This window comes from Urocampus carinirostris, chromosome 18 (assembly GCF_059441175.1).
Source record: "Urocampus carinirostris isolate Australia breed hairy pipefish chromosome 18, RoL_Ucar_1.0, whole genome shotgun sequence".
In the NCBI taxonomy this organism is placed as follows: domain Eukaryota; kingdom Metazoa; phylum Chordata; class Actinopteri; order Syngnathiformes; family Syngnathidae; genus Urocampus; species Urocampus carinirostris.
In genome coordinates this window covers 4,547,100-4,567,522 of record NC_142366.1, presented here as the reverse complement: position 1 = coordinate 4,567,522, position 20,423 = coordinate 4,547,100, and the positions used below count along the sequence as shown (strand labels likewise).

The 20,423-nt window shown below is 38.8% G+C and overlaps 1 protein-coding gene and 2 pseudogenes across 2 annotated transcripts; 1 reads left to right on the top strand and 2 right to left on the bottom strand.

Moving 5' to 3' along the window:
* Nucleotides 1-126: 126 nt before the first annotated feature.
* On the bottom strand, nucleotides 127-298 carry LOC148348076 (U2 spliceosomal RNA; annotated as a pseudogene).
* A 322-nt stretch (nucleotides 299-620) lies between these two features.
* Nucleotides 621-747, bottom strand: LOC148348075 (U2 spliceosomal RNA; annotated as a pseudogene).
* Nucleotides 748-3,089: 2,342 nt separating this feature from the next.
* prtfdc1a (phosphoribosyl transferase domain containing 1a) lies at nucleotides 3,090-19,559 on the top strand. Of its 2 annotated transcripts, none has more exons than XM_088322070.1 (10): nucleotides 3,090-3,468; nucleotides 3,674-3,736; nucleotides 6,549-6,655; nucleotides 6,720-6,903; nucleotides 11,066-11,131; nucleotides 11,937-11,954; nucleotides 14,763-14,845; nucleotides 14,991-15,037; nucleotides 15,106-15,182; nucleotides 19,465-19,559. In XM_088322070.1, the coding sequence occupies exons 2-10, from the start codon at nucleotides 3,704-3,706 to the stop codon at nucleotides 19,510-19,512; spliced, it is 663 nt and encodes a 220-aa protein (XP_088178196.1). In that variant the 5' UTR covers nucleotides 3,090-3,468; nucleotides 3,674-3,703; the 3' UTR covers nucleotides 19,513-19,559. The 2 variants fall into 2 exon arrangements, with proteins under 2 accessions (XP_088178196.1, XP_088178195.1); XM_088322069.1 differs by having other exon boundaries at nucleotides 3,093-3,615.
* Nucleotides 19,560-20,423: the final 864 nt, after the last annotated feature.

The following is a 20,423-nucleotide window of genomic DNA, read 5'->3' as shown; positions in this document are numbered from 1 at the left end:
TTCTATCTTCGTTATTCATTATCCATTATCCGTTATCGGTCAATTCATAATACGCTACAAAGCCTAGGAGCCGGGACACTTAATCTCAATCAAAAGGTCCTAGCCCTAAAGCCTTGCTGCGATCATTGCGAATGCACCGTTCCCGGAGGTACTGCAATACCGGGCCGATGCGTGGAGTGGACAGAGCAAGCTCTTATTCCATCTCCGGATTGCAAAAATCAAAGATCATGGCTACTACACTTGATCTTCATAGACAGTACACAATCTTATAACCACAGTCAAAAACTATAGAAATGATCCCAGTCATCACACTTCAAGTTCACGTCCAAATAATGTATTGTTTCACAAAAGAAACAATCCACAAGAATTAAACTGTGATTGCTGCAGTTGAGTTTGGGGCCAGAGGGAACAGTAATACGTAATTAAAACTCCTCAATGCACCCAAAAAGAATGTGGGGGTTTTGGGGTTTTTAAGGGTTATTGTTCTATCTTCGTTATTCATTATCCATTATCCGTTATCGGTCAGTTCATAATACGCTACAAAGCAAAGGAGCCGGGACTCTTACTCTCAGCCAAAAGGCCAAGCTAAGGTCCTAGCCCTAAAGCCTTGTTGCGATCATTGCGAATGCACCGTTCCCGGAGGTACTGCAATACCGGGCCGATGCATGGAGTGGACAGAGCAGGTTCTTATTCCATCTCCAGATTGCAAAAATCAAAGCATAAAGGCAAAGCTACAGAGCAAGCTATTCAGAACCACAAGGCAAAGCTACAGAGCAAGCTATTCAGAACCACAGTCTACAGTACATTGCTTTGGGTCAAAGGGGGCAGTAGTGTGCAGAGTTGGAAATAATGCCGTTCTAAATAATGCAGTTACATAACAGCGTTATGGTGGCAGTAGTGTGCAGAGGTGGAAATAATGCCGTTCTAAATAACGCAGTTACATAACAGCGTTATTTTTTCCGTAACCGGGTAATCTAACTAATTTTATTCCTGCCTTTGTCGTTACTGACAGTCAAAAGTGGTGCGTTACTTTGTCTGCAGAACTCCAAACCCTTGGTACACCTGACGCAATTTTCCGAGTTGTTTACGTCATGTCTTTTCTGTTCATGTCGCCGTTCACAATAGCCACTATCATTTAGTTAGCGATCGCAGATATCGTATATACTAATGCAATAATGAAATTGTGAATATGCTTGATTGCTAATAAGATTTTCGAGAAGGGTTGTTCAAACCTCACTTTGTGTTTGCTGTTAAAAACGTCATATTGGAATATAATATTGTGAATGTGCTTAATTGCTGTTGAGATTGTCATGATTGTTTTCTGTTATTAGTGTCAATAAATTTGTTCAAACCGAAAGTAAAGGCGAATGAGGGCTAGTGAGACATGAAAAGTGTTAGCCCTATGTTTAACAGCACCTTACTCCTGTCGTTCGCAAATGAAACGTCTCTATTGGGAGTGAACAAAGGGATTCGGCTTCCCACCAATCAACAGCTAGTTCCCTCCAAAACACCATTTTTCTCTTGTGATAGGTAAATCTGCATTTTGGGAGATTTTGTGTTATTGACTCTAAATTTGTTGAGCGGAAACATATTAAAATTGTTTGGTATTGTATCTTTTTTGTAGATTTATATATATCCATTCATCCATCCATTATCTGCACCGCTTATCCTCAGTAGGGTCATGGGGGTGCTGGATCGCATTTCAGCTATCTTCGGGCAGTGGGCAGGGGACACCCTGAACTCGTTGCCTGCCAGTCGCAGAGCACACGGAGACAGACAACTCACTTGGTCATACACACCTATTTGGACCAGCCAATTAACCTGAAATTCATGTTTTTGGAATGTGGGAGGAAACTGGAGTGCCCAGATGTAACCCACACAAGCACGGGGAGAACATACAAACTCCACACAGGAAGGTTTGATCCCTTGACCTCAGAACTGTGCCACACACACACACTAACCACTGCGCTGCCGTGCTGCACACACACACACACATACATACATACATACATACATACATATATATAAATATATATATATATATATATATATATATATATATATATATATATATATATATATATATATATATATATATATATATATATATTACAGCCAGATAAAAAGCTTACAACATCGGTACTCATTGCTTCCCTGCTACCCACAGGGTTGGGTAGGGTTACTTTAACTTGATTAATTTCAATTACTTTTGGATTACTCCAATACCAAATGTGCAAATAAAAGGCAAAAGAAACTAAATGTGATTAGAATTACCAAATTTTGTGCAGGCTTGGGGAGTAACGGAATACATGGAACGGCAAAAATGATGTTGGCAAGCTGTTTGGATTTATTTTCATTTGGTTTCTGTCGCATTTTATGTTAGTTTTGCCGGAGATCAAAGAGATCAAAGCCAGGTTAGAAAGCTTACCACGTGTTGTGAGTCATAATTTTATTCATATTTAGTTTCTTTTGTATTTTATTAGCATATTTGGTATTGGAGTAATCCAAAAGTAATTGAAAGTAATCAAGTTAAAGTAACCCTACCCAACCCTGTATACATATACATTCTTGCCTTTTTTTGTGAGCCGAGCAGAAAAAGCCACCTCCCTAAGAATAGTCGTAATTCTCATCTCTACAAGTAAACTCCGTCAAACACCTCACCGCTCAAAAAAATTCAAATTCTTTAACGTACAACTGCGTTGTAAAGTAACTGAAATAATTACTTTCCCAAGTAATTTGTTACTTTAACGATACAGTAATTCAGTTACTTTTCGAATAAGTACTGAGTAATTATAACTAATTAATTTTTAAAGTAGCATTCTCAACAGTGGGAGTGGGTAAAAAATCCCAAGCACACTGAAAAATAATGTTAAGCATTTCTTTATTCTAAATATTGTTAACTTTTGTTGATTTTTTGGTGGGAGCAAATTGGAAATGATATATTTTTTTCATGAAAAAAAGTGGTAGTAATAAACATAAGTGGAAATAAATGGAAGTGAAAAGAATGATTTTTTCTCAGTCTAGATTATTCACACGTTTAACAAGATTTGTGATGATTGCAAAAGCATGACAAAGTGCTGGCGTCAGCGTCTTTATTGATTGGCCGGGGTTCTGCCAAAACGTCCTACTTACCAAAAGCGCATGCGCACGTGGCTGTTTGTATTTCTTAAAGCGAATTCTTAAAACTCTTCGGTTTGATTTAGTCTTATTTGACTAATTCATCGTCTCAAAATGACGTTTCTGGCGTAGCTCTTAAGCCTGGTGTGTTTTTCTGTGGTAGCTTTTTAGCATGGTGTGAGTTGACTAAAGTCATCACGCACTGCTTGTATGCCTGACAACCATCCTTATGTGTCATGAGTAAATGTTCATTTTGCAATAATTCTGAGTTTCGGCGTTTCCAGTTATACTTGATAAGAAAGCAAATGAAATTTGACGTCAGATAAGAATACGATAGGACGTCTCCACAAGGTAGGACCTTTCGGCAGCAGATTGGTGTCACATGCAAAACGTTATCTGCAACATTGTGCGCGAGTGAAGTGGAATGAAAAAGAGGACAAATGATTGCAGCGTGATCTTGCAAAGACTTGCACACTTTCTAGTGTCTTTCCTGAAGTGGTGAGTATTTTCCACTTCACATCGAAATAAATATTTGTGACCTTTTCTTTTGTTCTAGGCTCCCATTCTGTGAACGTCACTGTGGAAAATGGAGCAGGATGCGAAAAGAAGAGTGATCGTGGTATGCAAACTTTACAGCTAGCCAATGGATTAAGATTCATTTGGAAAATTGCCCACTATTTCTTCTGTTTTTGCTTTATTTACATTGTTAAATAGTTTGTTTACTTTGATGAATGAGTAAAATAGAATAAAGCTTCCCTGCTTATGCATAATTTAGGGTGCTGGGAATCCTTAAAAATGCTTGAATTTTTGTGTTGTGTTTACAAGGGTTAAAACGTGTTTACCTTATGGGTGAAGTGTAAATACATGAAATTGTTACCATGTCTTTCAACAAGTCTGCTTAAAAAATGATACTGATGCTGCTCTCTTATGACGTTGCTTGCCCCCCATTTTTTAATGCACAATCTATTCTATACAGTAATCCCTCGGTTATGGGGACGAGACCACCCGCGAAAACTGAAAATCCGTGAAGTAGCGGCGCCCCTTCACAAATGCTTACAAAAATGTATACAGTATACCCCCCCCCCCCCCCCCACCGCAAAAGTAGAACCGCGAACTAGGGAGGTTCCACTGTATAGGTATATAGAGACACATTTCCAGCAATCAACACTCCAGTGCTCCAATTTTACTGTGAAATTATAACTAAAGAGCAGACCTGATTACAACCCACACCCAGTACATTTTTAAAGGAAAAAAACATTTTTTACATGCATAAACCGCAATTGACTATAAGCCGCATGTGCCCATATTGAAACATCAGATTCTCCCTAAGAAAGACGGTATACAGAGAGAGCTTTAATAATATATGGTACCTTAACCCCTTAATGTTCCTACGGGCCACCGGTGGGACGCCATAAGTTTGATAAATAAATATGTGTCAATGGTTGTGTCTACAGGAACACAACAAATGTGACCACTGACTTAACAATGAAAGTGTGCTCGATTTTGGTCTGTTTATTTGTAAAATTATTTTTGCAATACGCCAAGCCTGGAGGAAAAAATTTAATATCTATGTCAAAAAAATAGAAAAGTAGAAAGAAATTTTGGTTTGAGGACAAAGGAAAAAATGAATATGGAGTGTCTCGGCTAAATGTGCATTCAAAGATTGCTCAAGCCAAGTAATATGAATGCTATACCATTTCCACGAGTTGGTGTACATGTTTTCTTCCATTTCTTTTGTTATGTGGCTGTTTTAAAGCAGTTTTAGGGTGTCAGCTTCAATGCATGTACAGTGAAGAAAATACGCATATGAACCCACTGCTATTTTGCTTTTTCTTCCACTTAAAAACCAAGTGCATGTCTACTGTAAGAGAGATTAACTAAAGAGAAAAATCCACAAATGCATGATTTTTTAACCATTTATTTGTGTGATACAGCTGCAAATAAGTATTTGAACACCTGTGTATAATCTAGAATTCAGACCCAGAAAGACCGGTTAGCCCGCTCATTAGTCCACCTGCACTCCATGTATCATCCTGAATCAGATGATGAACCTGTTTGAGGTTGTTAGCTGCATAGAGACACCTATCCACCCCATACAATCAGTAAGACTTTACTTTGTAACATGGCAAAGACCAACGAGCTGTCTAACGACACCAGAGACAAAATTGTACACCACCACACGGCTGAAAAGGGTTACAGAGCAATTTCCAAGCAGCTTGGTGGAAAAAGTTCCACCCGTTGGCGCAATCATTAGAAAATGGAAAGCTAAACATGGCGTTTAATTTCAATCGGTGTGGACCACCGTTTCCAAGGTTAATGTAGGTAATACACTAAGACGTCATGGTTTGAAATTATGCATGGCACGAAAGGTTCCCCTGCTTAAACCAGCACATGTCAAGACCCGTCATAAGTTTACATATGACCATTTGGATGATACAGAATAGTCATGGGAGAATGTTTTGTGGTCAGATGAGACCTAAATGGAACTTTTTGGTCGTAATTCCACTGAACGTGTTTGGAGGAAGAAGAATCAAAGAGTACAATCCAAAGAACACCATCCCTACTTTGAAGAATGGGGGTGGTAGCATCATGCTTTGGGGGTGTTTTTCTGCACATGGGACAGGATGAGTGTGCTGCATTAAAGATAGGATGACTGGGGCCTATATTGTGAGATTTTGGGGAACAACCTCCTTCCCTCCGTCAAGGCATTGAAGATGGGTCGTGGCTGGCTCTTCCTACACGACAACAACCTGAAGCACACAGCCAAGAAAACCAAGGAGTGGCTCTGTAAGAAGCATATCAAGGTTCTAGCAGACCTGAATCCAATCAAAAATCTTGGAAGGGACTTCAAACTCTCATCGACAGCCCAGAAACCTGACTGATCTAGAAAAGATCTGCATGGAGGAGTAGGCCAATATCCCTCCTGCAGTGTGTGCAAACCTGGTGAAAGACTACAGGAAATGTTTGACCTCTGTTATAGCAAACAAAGACTACCGTACCAAATATTAACATTCATTTTCTCAGAACTTCAAGTTCTTATTTGCTGCCATATCACACAAATAAAACGTAAAAAATCATGCATTGTGATTTCTGGATTTTTCTTTAGCTTATCACAGTGGACATGCACCTACAATGAAAATGACCCCTCCATGATTTCTAAGTGGGAGAAATATCAAAATAGCAGGGTGTTTGAATACTTATTTTCTTTACTGTATATACAGTAATTTTTAACTAGTTACTTTCAGAGTACATTTTTTGGTGTCAGTTTTTTAGAGGATAATGGAATTACTTTTAAAATGAAATAACTAGTAACTGTAACTAATTACTGTTTCAGTAATGTGCTGAACACTGCGTTCGATGCAGTCCAAACTAACACTATAAAGAGACAAAAATCTCAATGAATGACTTGTGACAAGCGCCTCTGGTCCCAGATCAAAGATGACTGGCCGGGCTACAACTTGGATCTGTTCACCTACCCAGAGCATTACCAGGACGACATCCACAGCGTTTACATCCCGCATGGTGTTGTCCACAACAGGTGAGCTCCTACTGCACCGGCTGCACACCTTTACCTGTGGTAATGAAATATGGATGGCCTATAGGACTGAGCGTCTGGCCCGTTATGTGGCCGAGGACTTTGCCGGCCAGCACGTGACAGTCCTGTGCGTGCTGAAGGGTGGATACAAGTTTTGCACTGACCTAGTGGAGTGCATAAAGGTGCAGGGGAGAAACTCCAACCGTTACCTGGAGACCAGAGTTGAATTCATCAGGCTCAAGAGCTACATGGTACGTTCGACTATACAGCAAATAAAAACATGGGGGTATCATATTCATTCCCCGCGACCCTACTGACGATAAGCGGTGCAGATAATGGATGGATGTAAGGATATTTATTTTGACTTAAAGTCCTATCTGTTGATGAAATTAATTTAAATTTTAACTTGTTTTGGTAGGAATTGAACGTGTTGGTTACCGATTTAACCAGCAGGTGGTGCTAGAGGTTTACCACCAGAATTATATAAACATTTTATAGATGATGAATACTGAAAGATTATTGTAGTGATGGTTCTGCTGCATTATTTATGTGCGGGTTTTACACAACCATGTGGAAATGTTAGAGTGCAGTCCTTTGAGACTTTTTGTGATTATGGGAAGTGCAAATTCGGTTCCCTTAACCGCATGGGTCGTTGGTTCACCAATGAGGACGCAACTCTGGAAAGCCTTCTCCACTGCTGACTGTCCTTGGCCTGTTCTTGGGTCGTGGCAAGGTTGGAACCAGTCCATTCATTAATTTTGTCGGCGCAGTTATTTTTCGGTCTTCCATTCCTGCTGCCCTCTTGGACTGTGCCCTGGAGAATTATCTTGGTCAGTCTTGATGATCTTATGACGTCACCATACCACTGGAGTTCTTTTGTAGGGTCCAATTTGCCCTCTGATGGGGTGTTAGGCACCGTTTTGTTAGTATCATGATGCCTAGAAGTTTCCTGTAGCATTGCATCTCCAAGGCCTGGATTTTTTTTCCAGTTTTGCTGTGAAAGTACATGTCTCGCAAGCGTAGAGGAAGACTGAAGTAACTAGCGTTTGCATGAGTCTGATCTTTGATTTTACTCTTATGTTCTTGTCCCTCCAGATGTGTTTAAGTCTGGCAAGTGCGGCTGCGGTTTGAGTTATCCTGGCCATGATTTCTGGTTCTGACCCCTCTTCTGAAATAGTAACAGCTCAAATATATTTATTGGGTGAAAAGGTTCTAACTCTAAGTAGTTAATGGTGATGCTTGTGGTGATACCCTAGCGATTGTTGGTCATTGCTATTGTTTTTCCATCATAATCTGGGTTGAAGTATGTCCAGGCAATTGACCAGATCTCGTAGTTCCTGTTCGTCTCCTGCCAATCCGGCAATATGATCAGCAAAACTGAGGTTAGTGATGTTGTGTCCCCCAATACTGACTGTACCTTCATGTTGGTTCAGAGCTTTGGACATGATCCTCTCCAGGGAGATGTTGAATAAAGTTGGATAGAGAATGCAGCCTTGTCTTATTTTTGCCCATTCCTCCTTGCTAAACAGCTCAAGCTCAGTGAGGTTGGATGGAAAGATAATTTAGTACTTATGAATTACTTATATTTTATGTTGACAATATCTTTTTATTATTTGCTATTGCAACATCCATTGCAGCCTGGTCATCCTGGAAGGGGGATTACCTCATGTGCGGCCCCTTCTCAAGGTTTCTGACTGGGGTTCAAAACCACACTCCAATGGTACCAATGATCAGTACCCCACCTTTCGTGTTTGCATACAGTTGTTCAAGGTCTGAACTAGTTTCTGGCTACTGGAACTAGTTTCACTTCCGCATGGTGGCTCATAAGCGGCTTGCCATACTCTTGTCAAACCACCAGATTTAGAACTCTTTCCTGCGGTGCACTCATAACACTATCCATCCACGTCAACCGCGGCCTTCCTTTTTCCTTTTACATTACAAATCCATACTACATTAAATGATGACTGAACCTCCATGTAGCATTATTCAAAATGGATGGGGACGTTGCTAGTATGGAATGTAAAGAGACAATCTGAAGCGTCACAACTTTGGGTTACACTAAACCCCTAATGTCCCAGTTAAACAGGTCGTTGTTTCCGCTATTGGTGTGTGAATGTGTGTGTGTGTGAATGGGTAAGTGTGAAGCACATTGTAAAGCGCTTTTGGAGGTTTTCAGTGACTTGAAAAGCGCTATATAAATGCAGAACATTCCCTCTTTATTTTTCCCCAAACAAACACATTCAAATATAAAAATATTTACTAGGAGCTACAAAATGTTTTGAATCATAAAGAATACTTAATGACATTACTTAAAAATACTCAAATGATAAAAAAAATAGTTACTTTTAATTACTTTTCTAATTAAAAAAAATGTTTTTCTTATTTTACTCCCATATAAAATGTAAAAGTAATATAGCCCTACCTAAATAGGGTATATAATGTTTAAAACAATAATAAATCGAGTTTCAAATATGTAAATGAGTAAAGTAAACATAGAAAATAGCACTTAAAATTGCTTTAAAAAAAAATTAAAAGCACCAGCTCGGTATCCCAAATGGTAGGGCGCCCGCTACGAGACTGGGAGGTCGCTGGTTCAAGCCTCGACTTATAACATTGGTACTCATTGCCTCCCTGCTTGGCGCTCAGCATTAAGGGTTGGAATTGGGGGGTTTGGTCACCTAATGACTCCCAACACAGCAGTTGGGTCTAAAATGGTGGCACCCTGTTTGGCTGCGACGGCTGCATCGGCTCGTTACAGTTTCACTGTACGGATCAGGTGTATCGACATTTCGTTCTGTGTGCATGGCTACCAAGAATGACAATAAAAATAAATTCTATTCTCATCTCATCTCATCTCATCTCATTAGCTGCACCGCTTATCCTCAGTAGGGTCGCGGGGGTGCTGGAGCCCATCCCAGCAATCATCGGGCAGTGGGCTATTCTATTAAAATGACAAACGTTCAGCAAAAACAATCCGTTTTTTATTGTGATTATTTTTAAATACTTTTTATTGTTGTAGTTTTAAAAAAGTCCTTTGTGTTTTGATTAGTGATATTCAAAATGGGACTTTTATTTTGTTAGTATCTTTTTTATGCAGTCGTGGTAATTATTTACAGGTTTGGGAATAACGCTGTTATAAATAACACCTTTTAATTTTTTCACAAACAGTGTAATCTAACTAATTAGTTTTTCTGCTGTTACAACGTCGTTATCGTTACTGACGGTCAAAAGTGGTGTTTCCGCACACCTGACGCTGTAATAAAATTATATAATAGTGATGAGTTTAATGTAATAAAAAAGCAACGTCATAAGAACTCCATAACCCCCCCAAAAAATCAGATTTTCTTTTTTTTTGAAACTATCGTGCTTTATCTTTATTATGCCCCAAATCAAATTAAACAATTACATTTAAGAATAGCCAATAATAGCTATAATTTTATAAATAGTTAAAAGTATGTAATAACATCATTTTTATCACACTGCGGGTTTTCGCTCTCCTCAGAGTTCTTTACATTCCTTATTTTGTGATCATGTCACCATTCAAAATAGCAAGAACCATATATTTGGATAGCGATTACGAATACAGGTACAGTATCTACTAATGCGCTAAAAGATTGGTGGTACGGCATTCTACTCGTGTCGTTCGCGAATGAAGTGGCCCTTCTCTTGGAAGTGGGAGCCAGCTACCCGCCAATCGAGAGCCAGTTCTCTTTATTTTTTTGGCGATTCTTTTTTGTTGACTTTGAATCTCTTGAGAATGAAAAACATTACAATAGCTTTGTATTTTATCTTCTTTGTAGATTTTTAGATATTTTTAATTGTTTTAACAAATTTTCTGTGTTTGCAGTGTTAACGTTTAGGTGTTAAATTTGCTTTATTTCCCCCTCACTTTTAGTCATTCATAATAATACATAATAAATGGTAATACAGTATATGGATTTGAACAACAAAAACCTAAATAGACATTTTGGAGCACTTCAAGTGTAGGATAGATCTGTTGCTGGTGAGGTACAATAAATATTCCAAGGTCTATAAACTTCTTTTTAAAGTAACGAAAATAGTTACTTTCCCGGGTAACTAGTTAATTTTAATATAGAGTAACTCAGTTAATAACTCATTTACTTTTTGGAAGAAGATGTAATTTCTATTTAAAATATCCAACACTGATTACAGTACACATAACCGGACCCTAACTCTGTAATAAATATATGCAATTTAATTGAAAAAAGCAGCTCAACACCCAGGACCATGTCCACTTTTGTGCACTAGATCTCAGTGCTTTCTCATGTTTTTACCAGGCCAGGCCACAAATAGGAAAGGGACAAGATATTCCCTAGGCCTCACATCATCATCATGGGACAAAATTTGAAAAGGGCACATTATTCTATGTCCTAACTTGTTTTTTGTCTACAGAATGACCAATCGACAGAAGATCTACACATCATTGGGAGTCAGGATCTCTCCTGTCTACGCGGAAAGGTCTTTTTTTGACATTTATACCCATTTACGGAGCCCCTAAAAGACACAAAGCAAGTTCATTAGAGCTTATTCTAGCCTACGTCACGTATGGCGTCACAGTTGAAGCTGGAGGCAAAAGAATACTTGCGCTGGTCAAAAGTCAGAGGAAAAGAAAGCTGTCGTAGCTGCTAGTTTTCGTTGTGTGTGTGTCTGTGTCTGTGTGTGTGCACCAGAATTGGAGAATAAAACCTTAATGATTTTAAATTGAAGTGTTACAGGATCCCAGCAAACACTCCTCATCAAAGAAAAAGAAGAAAGTTTTAGTAAATGCATTAAGGTGAAAAGATTGGACCAGGGCACTCAAGCTAACAGTTAGCTGAACTTAGGAAAATAACAAGATACTTCGTCAATATAATAAATAATATGGACTCGACAGCAACAATCATAACACTTTTATTTCTCTTAACTGATATGAAGCGTGCATTGCAGGCGAACATTTTTGAAGAGTCCCTTGGTCCAATCTTTTCACAAAACTCTTCTATTTCTCTGATCAGGAGTGTCTGCTGGGATCCTGCAAAACTTCAATTTACGATCACTAAGGTTTTTTTCTCCCATTCAGACACACAACATTACGGCAGTTAGCAGCAATGACGGCTTTCTTTTCATCCGTCAGGAGACAGCGCAAGTATTTTTTTGGCCCCAGGCAACACCAAGGACAAAATGTCCACATAAAGAAAGGATGGATACCCTGTTGTCATTGAAACTGACTTTTTACAAGCATGCAAATGTGACTGATGTGTATTTTTCTTTTTTGCATATTTCCAAGTGCGTCCTCATAGTCGAGGTGAGTATTTACCGTCTTGTTTGATGTTTGAATTTTTGTGATCATTTTGGAAATAAAACGTGAGGCAAAAAAAAATTGTGATGCTTCTAAAAACTGTACCCAAAATGTATTAATTATTTCTTACTTTATTTTTTCATCTATTTTCGAGTGCGTGTTTGAGTCTCGTTTGTCTTGTTTGACGTTTTGATTTTGAATTTTAATTAAGAAAAAAATAGTTGAGAAACTGATACAAGTGCGATTTGTACTTGTTATGTATATTTTTATTATCTGTATATATTGTTTTATTCTGTAAATATTACTTTATTGAGTTTAATTTATTTTTTCAAAAATAATTTTATAATCAGACAATTTTAAAAATTATTATTGAAAACTAGGCGAAACGCGTACGTTATCGTTCAAATCAAACGATGACATTTGAAAATAATTTAAAATTTAATACAAAAATACTACTCTGAAATTATTTTATATTGCCCCCCAGAACAAGAAAATCATTTTAAATCTAATAAAAGTTTCTGAATATTAATCAAATTCAACAATACAATGTAGTACTGATCATTCAAAATTTAATAGAATAATTTAAATCAGAAAAAAGTTGAAAAATAAGTCTCGACAATTTTGTGAATTTTCTAAATAATGCATCAAACTAAACGAAAAAAAGAACTACATCTAAGCATAAACAATATACAATTTGATTAAAAACTGGATTGCATAAATTTAATAAAATAATATACTATATATATACACTATATATCGAAATTTACCTAAATGATTGAACCGATTTTCATGAAAATGTACATAGTTGTACTTTTGGCCTTTGTGAGTGTCACGGCATCTTCAATTAATACCAACAAAATCCAATAACATCTGCTGCGGTCTCTAATGCCGTCTGGCGGCCCAATTGGGTACTGCAGCTTCTGACTACAGTGGGACCTCGCTACTTCGTGGTTCGACGTTTGCGGATTGAGCTTCGCGGTCTGTAATGGTAATTTTTTTTTTTTCAGATTTTCACTTTTTGCGGGAATCCCCCTCGGCCGACGACCCTAGTCTTTAAAATGGAGGCACTTCACACACTGGTCCGGACCCGCTCTCGTTTCCCGGTGTGCCCAAATCCGACTCCCGTACAGAATCCTCCCCTCCTCACGTGAATGCGCATTCTGCTGCGCTTCCGACAAAAGCGATTCTATATAATACGCTTATTTAAACAATAAAGCGCGATCGTATTCTACAAAATGTGTTTGTTAACGCGGATGAAAAAGTCACCAACGTCACGTCTCCCGCTCGGGCCGCGATGGCTCTACATGGCACTACACGGCCCTCGATGGCTCCGGCCGACAGACAGGGCCTCGGGGGGAAAGGGGTTTTTTTTTTGTTTTTTTTTTTTGAAGGTGCGCTGCTACTTCGCGAATTTTCATTTATCGCGGGTGGTTTTGGTCCCCATTAACCGCGATAACCGAGGTCTTACTGTACTCCAAGCAGCCCAATTCAATCGCTGGGCCATTTGCTTGTCTACATAATATACCACGTCAGATTTAACAAAAGGATGAATAGGTATTATATTAAATTAGAATAAAAACTACCGTATTTTCCGCACTATAGGGCGCACCGGGTTATAGGGCGCACCCCCCAAAAATAGTTTTTGGTCCTATATCTTCCATAGATAAGGCGCACCGGATTATAAGGCGCTACAATGGGAACGTCGACAAAACAGTCAGATGATTCAGTCAAACTGATTACCCCTTTAACATTCCCAAAGCTTGCAAAGAAGCAAATACGTGTCGTAGACTCGTGCGGATGTGGTGTCCGTACGATGTCACTCAAATGCATCATTTCAAATATAATTCGGAAGGTTAATCTTGGGATTCAAGAAATGCCAAACATTTCTTAGTTTCTATTTTCTTTTTCGCTCGCAACTTTGCTGTGCATATGACAATAAACACTTGGAATTGAGTTTAATTCACTCAACTCATCACAGCAACATCAAGATCGTTCTAAAACAAGATACCGGGAAAATATAAAGCCGCATAGCTCACCTAAGTTCTCACGTTCAATAATGACACGCAATCATGGTCTTCTTACAACCGTGAGTGAAGTAAATCCAGGAGAGTAGAATATTTACAAATACAAACTAATGAAACGCCATTGCTAAACTCGGCCAATTGCCGGGTTTGTTTTGGCCATCTAGCCAATCCGAGGCTCCGATAACTTCAGCCAATAGCGATCGATTTAACGGATGATTGACACATCTTTTTCGGCCAATTGCAGGGTTTGTTTTGGCGCTCTAGCCAATCCTAGGCTCCAAATAACTTCAGCCAATAGTGATCGATTTAACGGATGATTGACACATCTTTTTCGGCCAATTGCAGGGTTTGTTTCGGCCCTCTAGCCTATCCGAGGCTCCGAATAACTTTAGCCAATAGTGATCGATTCAAATGATGATTGACACATTGGTTAGCCAATGAAACGCCGGTATATAAATCCCAGCATACACCGCGGACTACTCCACGTTCGGGGGAAGATCGAGTCGGCGGCTGTTGCGTAAGTTGCGAGACCTTGCGATTTAATGTTGAGCCATGTATAAGGCGCACTGTATTATAAGGCGCATGGTCAGCTTTTGAAAAAAATTAAGACTTTTAGGTGCACCTTATAGTGCGGAAAATACGGTAATAAGAATATGTAAAATGAATAAACAAATTATTAATGACATCTGAAAAAGGACTTTATTAACATTATAGAATATTCCTGTTTTGATAATTGAAATCAAATATACATGATTCTGTCCCCGCCTGTGACTGCCCTTTCCCCCTTAAGGCCATTGTTGACACTGGCAAGACAATGAAGGCCCTTCTCAAGCATGTGGAGACCTTTCAACCCAAGATGGTCAAGGTCGCCGGGTGAGTCACCGGACCCTCTTCGGGCCCCTTTCATGCATTTGGCCCCCACCCGGAAATGCCAAACCCATGATAGAAGAAAAATAATCTGGAAAATGTGACTCTTTCATGAAGATAGAGTTCTGTCACTTTTTCTTTTCTTTTGCAGCCTGCTAGTGAAAAGGGTCCCCAACATTGACCGAAATCTGACCGACTGTAAGCATTATTTAATAAAAAGCCGCACCCATGTTGTCATTTTTTATAGTGTACCCTAATTCTTGCAGATGTTGGATTTGAGATCCCCAACCGCTTCGTGGTCGGCTACGCTTTGGACTACAACGAATACTTCAGGGACCTCAACGTGAGTATGACTTCTTTCTTTATGAAGCAGAGGTGTCAACTATTTTTCACAGAGGACCAAATCAGCATAATGTCTGTCCTCAGCCCAGATGTCATTTATAAAAGTAACTAAATTGAATTGTTTTGCAAAATAAATGTAACTACTCTTTCATGTAAAGTAATTCTGAATGTATTACTTATTAAAGTCAAAAATATTACAGTTTCCAGGTTTCGTACGAGTGCTTGAAATGATTAAACTTTTGAGTTTTAATGTTGTGTTCTCAAAGATTGAACATTTTTTGACTTTTGGGTGAAGTGATTGTTAATGCTTGAAATTGTTGCTATATTCATCAACAAGTCTGCTTGAAAATGATGCAGACACTTGAATTCTGGTGCTTTCGCTTTGCCATTGCATTTCTTCCCCTCTCGTGATTAATTGCTGCTGGCAATAGTTTGTATGGCATTGACCGGTGAAATGTCATCGCCCCTTATGGGTTGTGCCCAAGAGGACATAGTTGCAGCCTACACCTAAACAGGTCACTATGAAATGAGTATAAGTGCAAGATTATCACATTTATTATGAACCATGCAAAAAATAAGGGTAGCGTTTACCAGTGATACAATGTAAAGGGAAGCTTGATCTTACATTTTTACCCAAAGCCTATATGGGGAAAGATTTCTCAGAAATAGATTTGTGATTTACTCATTATTCAATAGTCATGTCTTGATAAAATGCACACCCAAGATTACAAATCACATGTTATTCGCAGATATAATTGTGGCTCTACAAAGTATGTGTTTTATATCAGATTTTTCTTTCAAAGTTACTGGTGGAATTGGAAAATTGGCTTTAAAAGTCTTTAAAAAGTGCTTGTATTTGGCCATGAAAAAAAGCTGTATAAACCCTGAGTTGCATTTTTAAAAATAAATGCAGCTACACATATGACATATGTCACAAGGTATGCAATTGTGCATTGCCCCGTCCTTCTCGCAGCACGAGAAAAGCCATCTTGCGAAATTAATCCTCTGGCAAATTCAGAGATTGCTTTAAAAAAACATTGTATTATTTATTTTATTTTTTACTTTTTGCACCAAGACGTCAAAATATAGAGAGACATGTGTGGTTTTCTTCAATTATCACCTGCAAACTTAAACTACATGGCTACATGACCTTTATTACCTACGTGACTATCTCAATGATGCCACGCAAGTTTATGTAGTTGTGTAGAAGCGGCTCTTTTGACACAGCTAACTCAAAAAAAGCTCATTCGGCACCCAAACATCACTTCAGATTGGTAATATATGGATGAAAGCAACAAAAACAACTATTATGTAATATGATGCACATAATGCTCTAAAAAGGGGGAAAATAACTAGACAAACAAAGAAAATCTATAGAAAAAAATTCCAAGCGACGCTCACAGACTGATTGCTCAGACCCGTGGAAGCTTACAGGGAGCATTGATTCTACATACAAGATACTGGAGGTTTGAGAAATGTAGTTCAGGCAAGAATGTTGCCTGAGATATGAGAGCAAATCCAAGTTATGAGAATTTCCAGACATTACCAACAGAAACCAGGGTTTTAAGGTCATTTTATTATCATAATTTTTATCTTATCAATGTATTTTTTACTCTTTGAATGTGTTTACAATAATCAGGAAGATGTGTTTTCTAGCCAAAACAAAGGCCAAAAACAAATAGATTTTCAGCTATTTAGAACTGTATTAGGAAAATTCGCTCGAGACACAAGCAATTCTAGATAACAGCCAGATCCAGGAATGAATAATGCCGTATGTAGAGGTATCACTGTAAAACCAAATCTTCTTAGTCATTTTTAGGAACATATATTTTTTCATTCCACTCATTGATATGTCCAGTGGCTTGCGAAACTATTTGGCCCCCTTGAACTTTGTGACCTTTTGCCACATTTCAGACTTCAAACATCAAGATATAAAACTGTCATACCTTGTGAAGCATCAACAATAAGCAGGACACAATCATGAAGTGTAACACACTTTGCTGGATAACGTAAGTGTGTGTGCAAAATTATTCAGCCCCATTGAGTTAATACTTTGTAGCTCCTCCTTTTGCTGTGATTACAGTTGCAAGACGCTTGGGGTACGTCTCTATCAGTTTTGCACATCGAGAAACTGATATTTTTGCCCAATCCTTCTTGCAAAAGAGCTCGAGCTCAAAGAGGTTGGTGTAAAGCGTTTGTGAACAGCAGTTTTCAGTTCTTTCCACAGATTCTCAATTGGATTGAGGTCTGGACTTCGACTGGGCCATTTTAACACCTTGATATGTTTTTTTGGTAAACCATTCCATTGTAGCTTTTGCTTTATGTTTTGGATCATTGTCTTGTTGGAAGACAAATCTCCGTCCCAGTCTCAGGTCTTTTGCGGACTCATCAGGTTTTCTTCCAGATTGGTCCTGTATTTGGCTCCATCCATCTTCCCATCAATTTTCACCATTTTCCCTGTCCCTGCTGAAGAAAAACAGGCCCAAACCATGATGCTGCGACCACCATGTTTGACTGTGAAGATGGTGTGTTGAGTGTGATGAGCTGTGCTGCTTTTACGCCAAACATAACGTCTTGCATTGTTACCAATAAGTTCGATTTTGGTCTCATCTGACCACAGCACCTTGGTTTGTCTATCATAATAATGTGTGGCAAACTTTAAACGACACTTTTTATGGATATCTTTAAAAAAATGGCTTTCTTCTTGCCACTCTTTTATAAAGGCCAGATTTCTGCAGTATACTACTGATTGTTGTCCTATGGACAGATTCTCTCACTTCAGCTGTAGACCTCTGCAGTTCATCCAGAGTGATCATGGGCCTCTTGGCTGCATTGCTGATCAGTTCTCTCCTTGTATGAGCTGAAAGTTTAGGGGGACGGCCTGATCGTGGTAGATTTGCAGTGGTCTGATACTCCTTCCATTTCAATATTATTGCTTGCACGGGATGTTTAAAGCTTGGGAAATCTTTTTGTATCCAAATCCAGCTTTAAACTTCTCAGCAACAGATTCTCGGACCTGCCTGGTGTGTTCCTCGTTCTTCATGATGCTCTGCGCTTTAAAAAGACCTGAGAGTATCACAGTGCACGTGCATTTATACACAGCCGGATGATTTCTAACTTTCAATATATCCAACATTGTTTTCAATCAATGCAGAATACCTCATTCTTACATGTTGCCATTGGTTAACTAGAAGCGTGCAAGTTTTTTTAGTTTTATTGAATTGATTTTCTTGCCGTATACTGTGATAAATCTCGGAGGTGGGTAGTAATGGAGTACATTTACTGCGTTACATTTATTTAAATATGTTTTTTGTACTTATTGGAGTATTATGAAATCCCTAAACTTTTACTTGAGTATATTTGTGAAGACAATAATGGTACTTTTACTCCGCTACATTAGCCAATATTTAAGTTGTTACTTTGTTACTTAACAAATCCCCCACACCTAAGTACGCGTCTGTCTGCAATGAGTACCAATGTTGTAAGTCTTATGACTCGGCCGAGGCTTGAACTAGCGTCCTCCCAGTCCCGGAGCGGGCGCCTTACCATCTAGGCTACCGAGCTTGTATAGCCTTTAATCACAAAAAGTCTCAAAGGGCTGCACAGACCACAGATTATTTTAAACCACAGACTATTATGACGCCATCCCCTCATCTAAAACCTACATGAGGGCAAATAATACACATATTATCAACATATAATGTAGGTTATTCATATGCTATAGAGTAGAAGTGTGTTTTAAGCTTAGATTTAAACATTTCCACTGAGGTTGCAGATCGAATCACAGGGGGAAGAGCATTCCACAGCACCGGGGCCCGAATGGAGAACGCTCTCGAACCTGCGGATCTCTTCTTGGCTCTTAGGATCACTAGTAGACCAGCATTTTCAGAGTGAAGGCAAGCATAGGGGGCAGAGAAATCTGAAAGATATGAGGGAGCAAGTCCATGCACGATTTTGTACAATACCAGCGTTTTCAGAGCGAAGGCAGTAGTGTGTTTACGTTTGGATTTTCCAGACTAGATTAAATTTAAAATTGATAACTAAGAATTAATAATAAAAGATAATGTTTTGAGCGTTTGCCTCTGCAGAATACTATTAAAATAAACAAGACTATTTAAAAATAATTCTGACCACCACCTGCGAGTCAACTCTAACCACCACATTAGATTCTCAACAAAATAAAGTAAAATGAAGGCAATTTCTTCTACATTCTTTATTTTTAATGGTCTGATTTTCCTGTATTTTTTCACCACTGATAAGACCATGTTTTCCTTTTTTTCCAGCACATCTGTGTCATCAGCAAAAGCGGCAAGGAGAAGTACAAAGTTTGACTCCATGTCTACACAGAAAATCATAATACACATTTTACTTTCTCTGTCGTCCTGTTTTTTATATTTGTTGTTTCAAACAAAAGCAAAGAGGGCGTTTGTGACAGATGGCGACAGATTATTCAAGTTGGCATTGCCCGCTCTGACTCATGGACGAAACGCACAAACACACAAAACACGTACAGACACACAACCGTCCATCCAATTACGAGCAAGCCCTGGACAATCTCATCAAATTGGACACTAGCTTTCGTCTTATTTTTTTACACACACTCTTGGCCAAATAATTAGATTTTTAAGTGATAGTGTATGACTCTTGTTAAATAAAACATTTTTGATTTAAAATTTTAAAATAAGCAGAAATTTGTAATGATAATGCACAAATTGAAGAATCTGACATGTTTGGTGGCCATTTTAAGACTACGGAAGCCCGAATAACCATTTCGCCAAGCTAGTTTTGTTGAGGTTTTGCTAGTGATAGACCCACAGGGATGAATAAAGTGTCTGTCTGTCTGTCTGTCTGTCTGTCTGTCTGTCTGTCTGTCTGTCTGTCTGTCTGTCTGTCTGTCTGTCTGTCTGTCTGTCTGTCTGTCTGTCTGCCTGCCTGCGTGATGCGCCCGCCCGCCCGTCCATAATTGTTAGTTGTTGCGGGTAAAAGTAAAGTTTCTTCGTATTTCAGTGTCATTTACCTTTTAGCTTCACACCTTTTTTCCCCCCACTGTTTCCTTCTCTAACCACTCGGCCTTCAGCCAAGTGGCTAATATATCTCCTCGCAACGATTTATATTGTTAGCCACTCCATGTAGATATGGCCTTTAGATTATTTCAAATTTGTACGGATAGAAAAGAAAAGGTTATATTAGGGTGTGTAGACTTTCTACCGAGAGTACTCTGTTGGTTTGGACACATGGAGAG

Excerpts from the sequence above, each read along its gene's own strand:
- prtfdc1a (XM_088322070.1), top strand. The coding sequence starts at position 3,704 with ATGGAGCAGGATGCGAAAAGAAGAGTGATCGTG. Across the intron at positions 14,846-14,990 it reads AAGATGGTCAAGGTCGCCGG|CCTGCTAGTGAAAAGGGTCC; the intron begins GTGAGTCACCGG and ends TTTCTTTTGCAG. Across the intron at positions 15,183-19,464 it reads AATACTTCAGGGACCTCAAC|CACATCTGTGTCATCAGCAA; the intron begins GTGAGTATGACT and ends CTTTTTTTCCAG.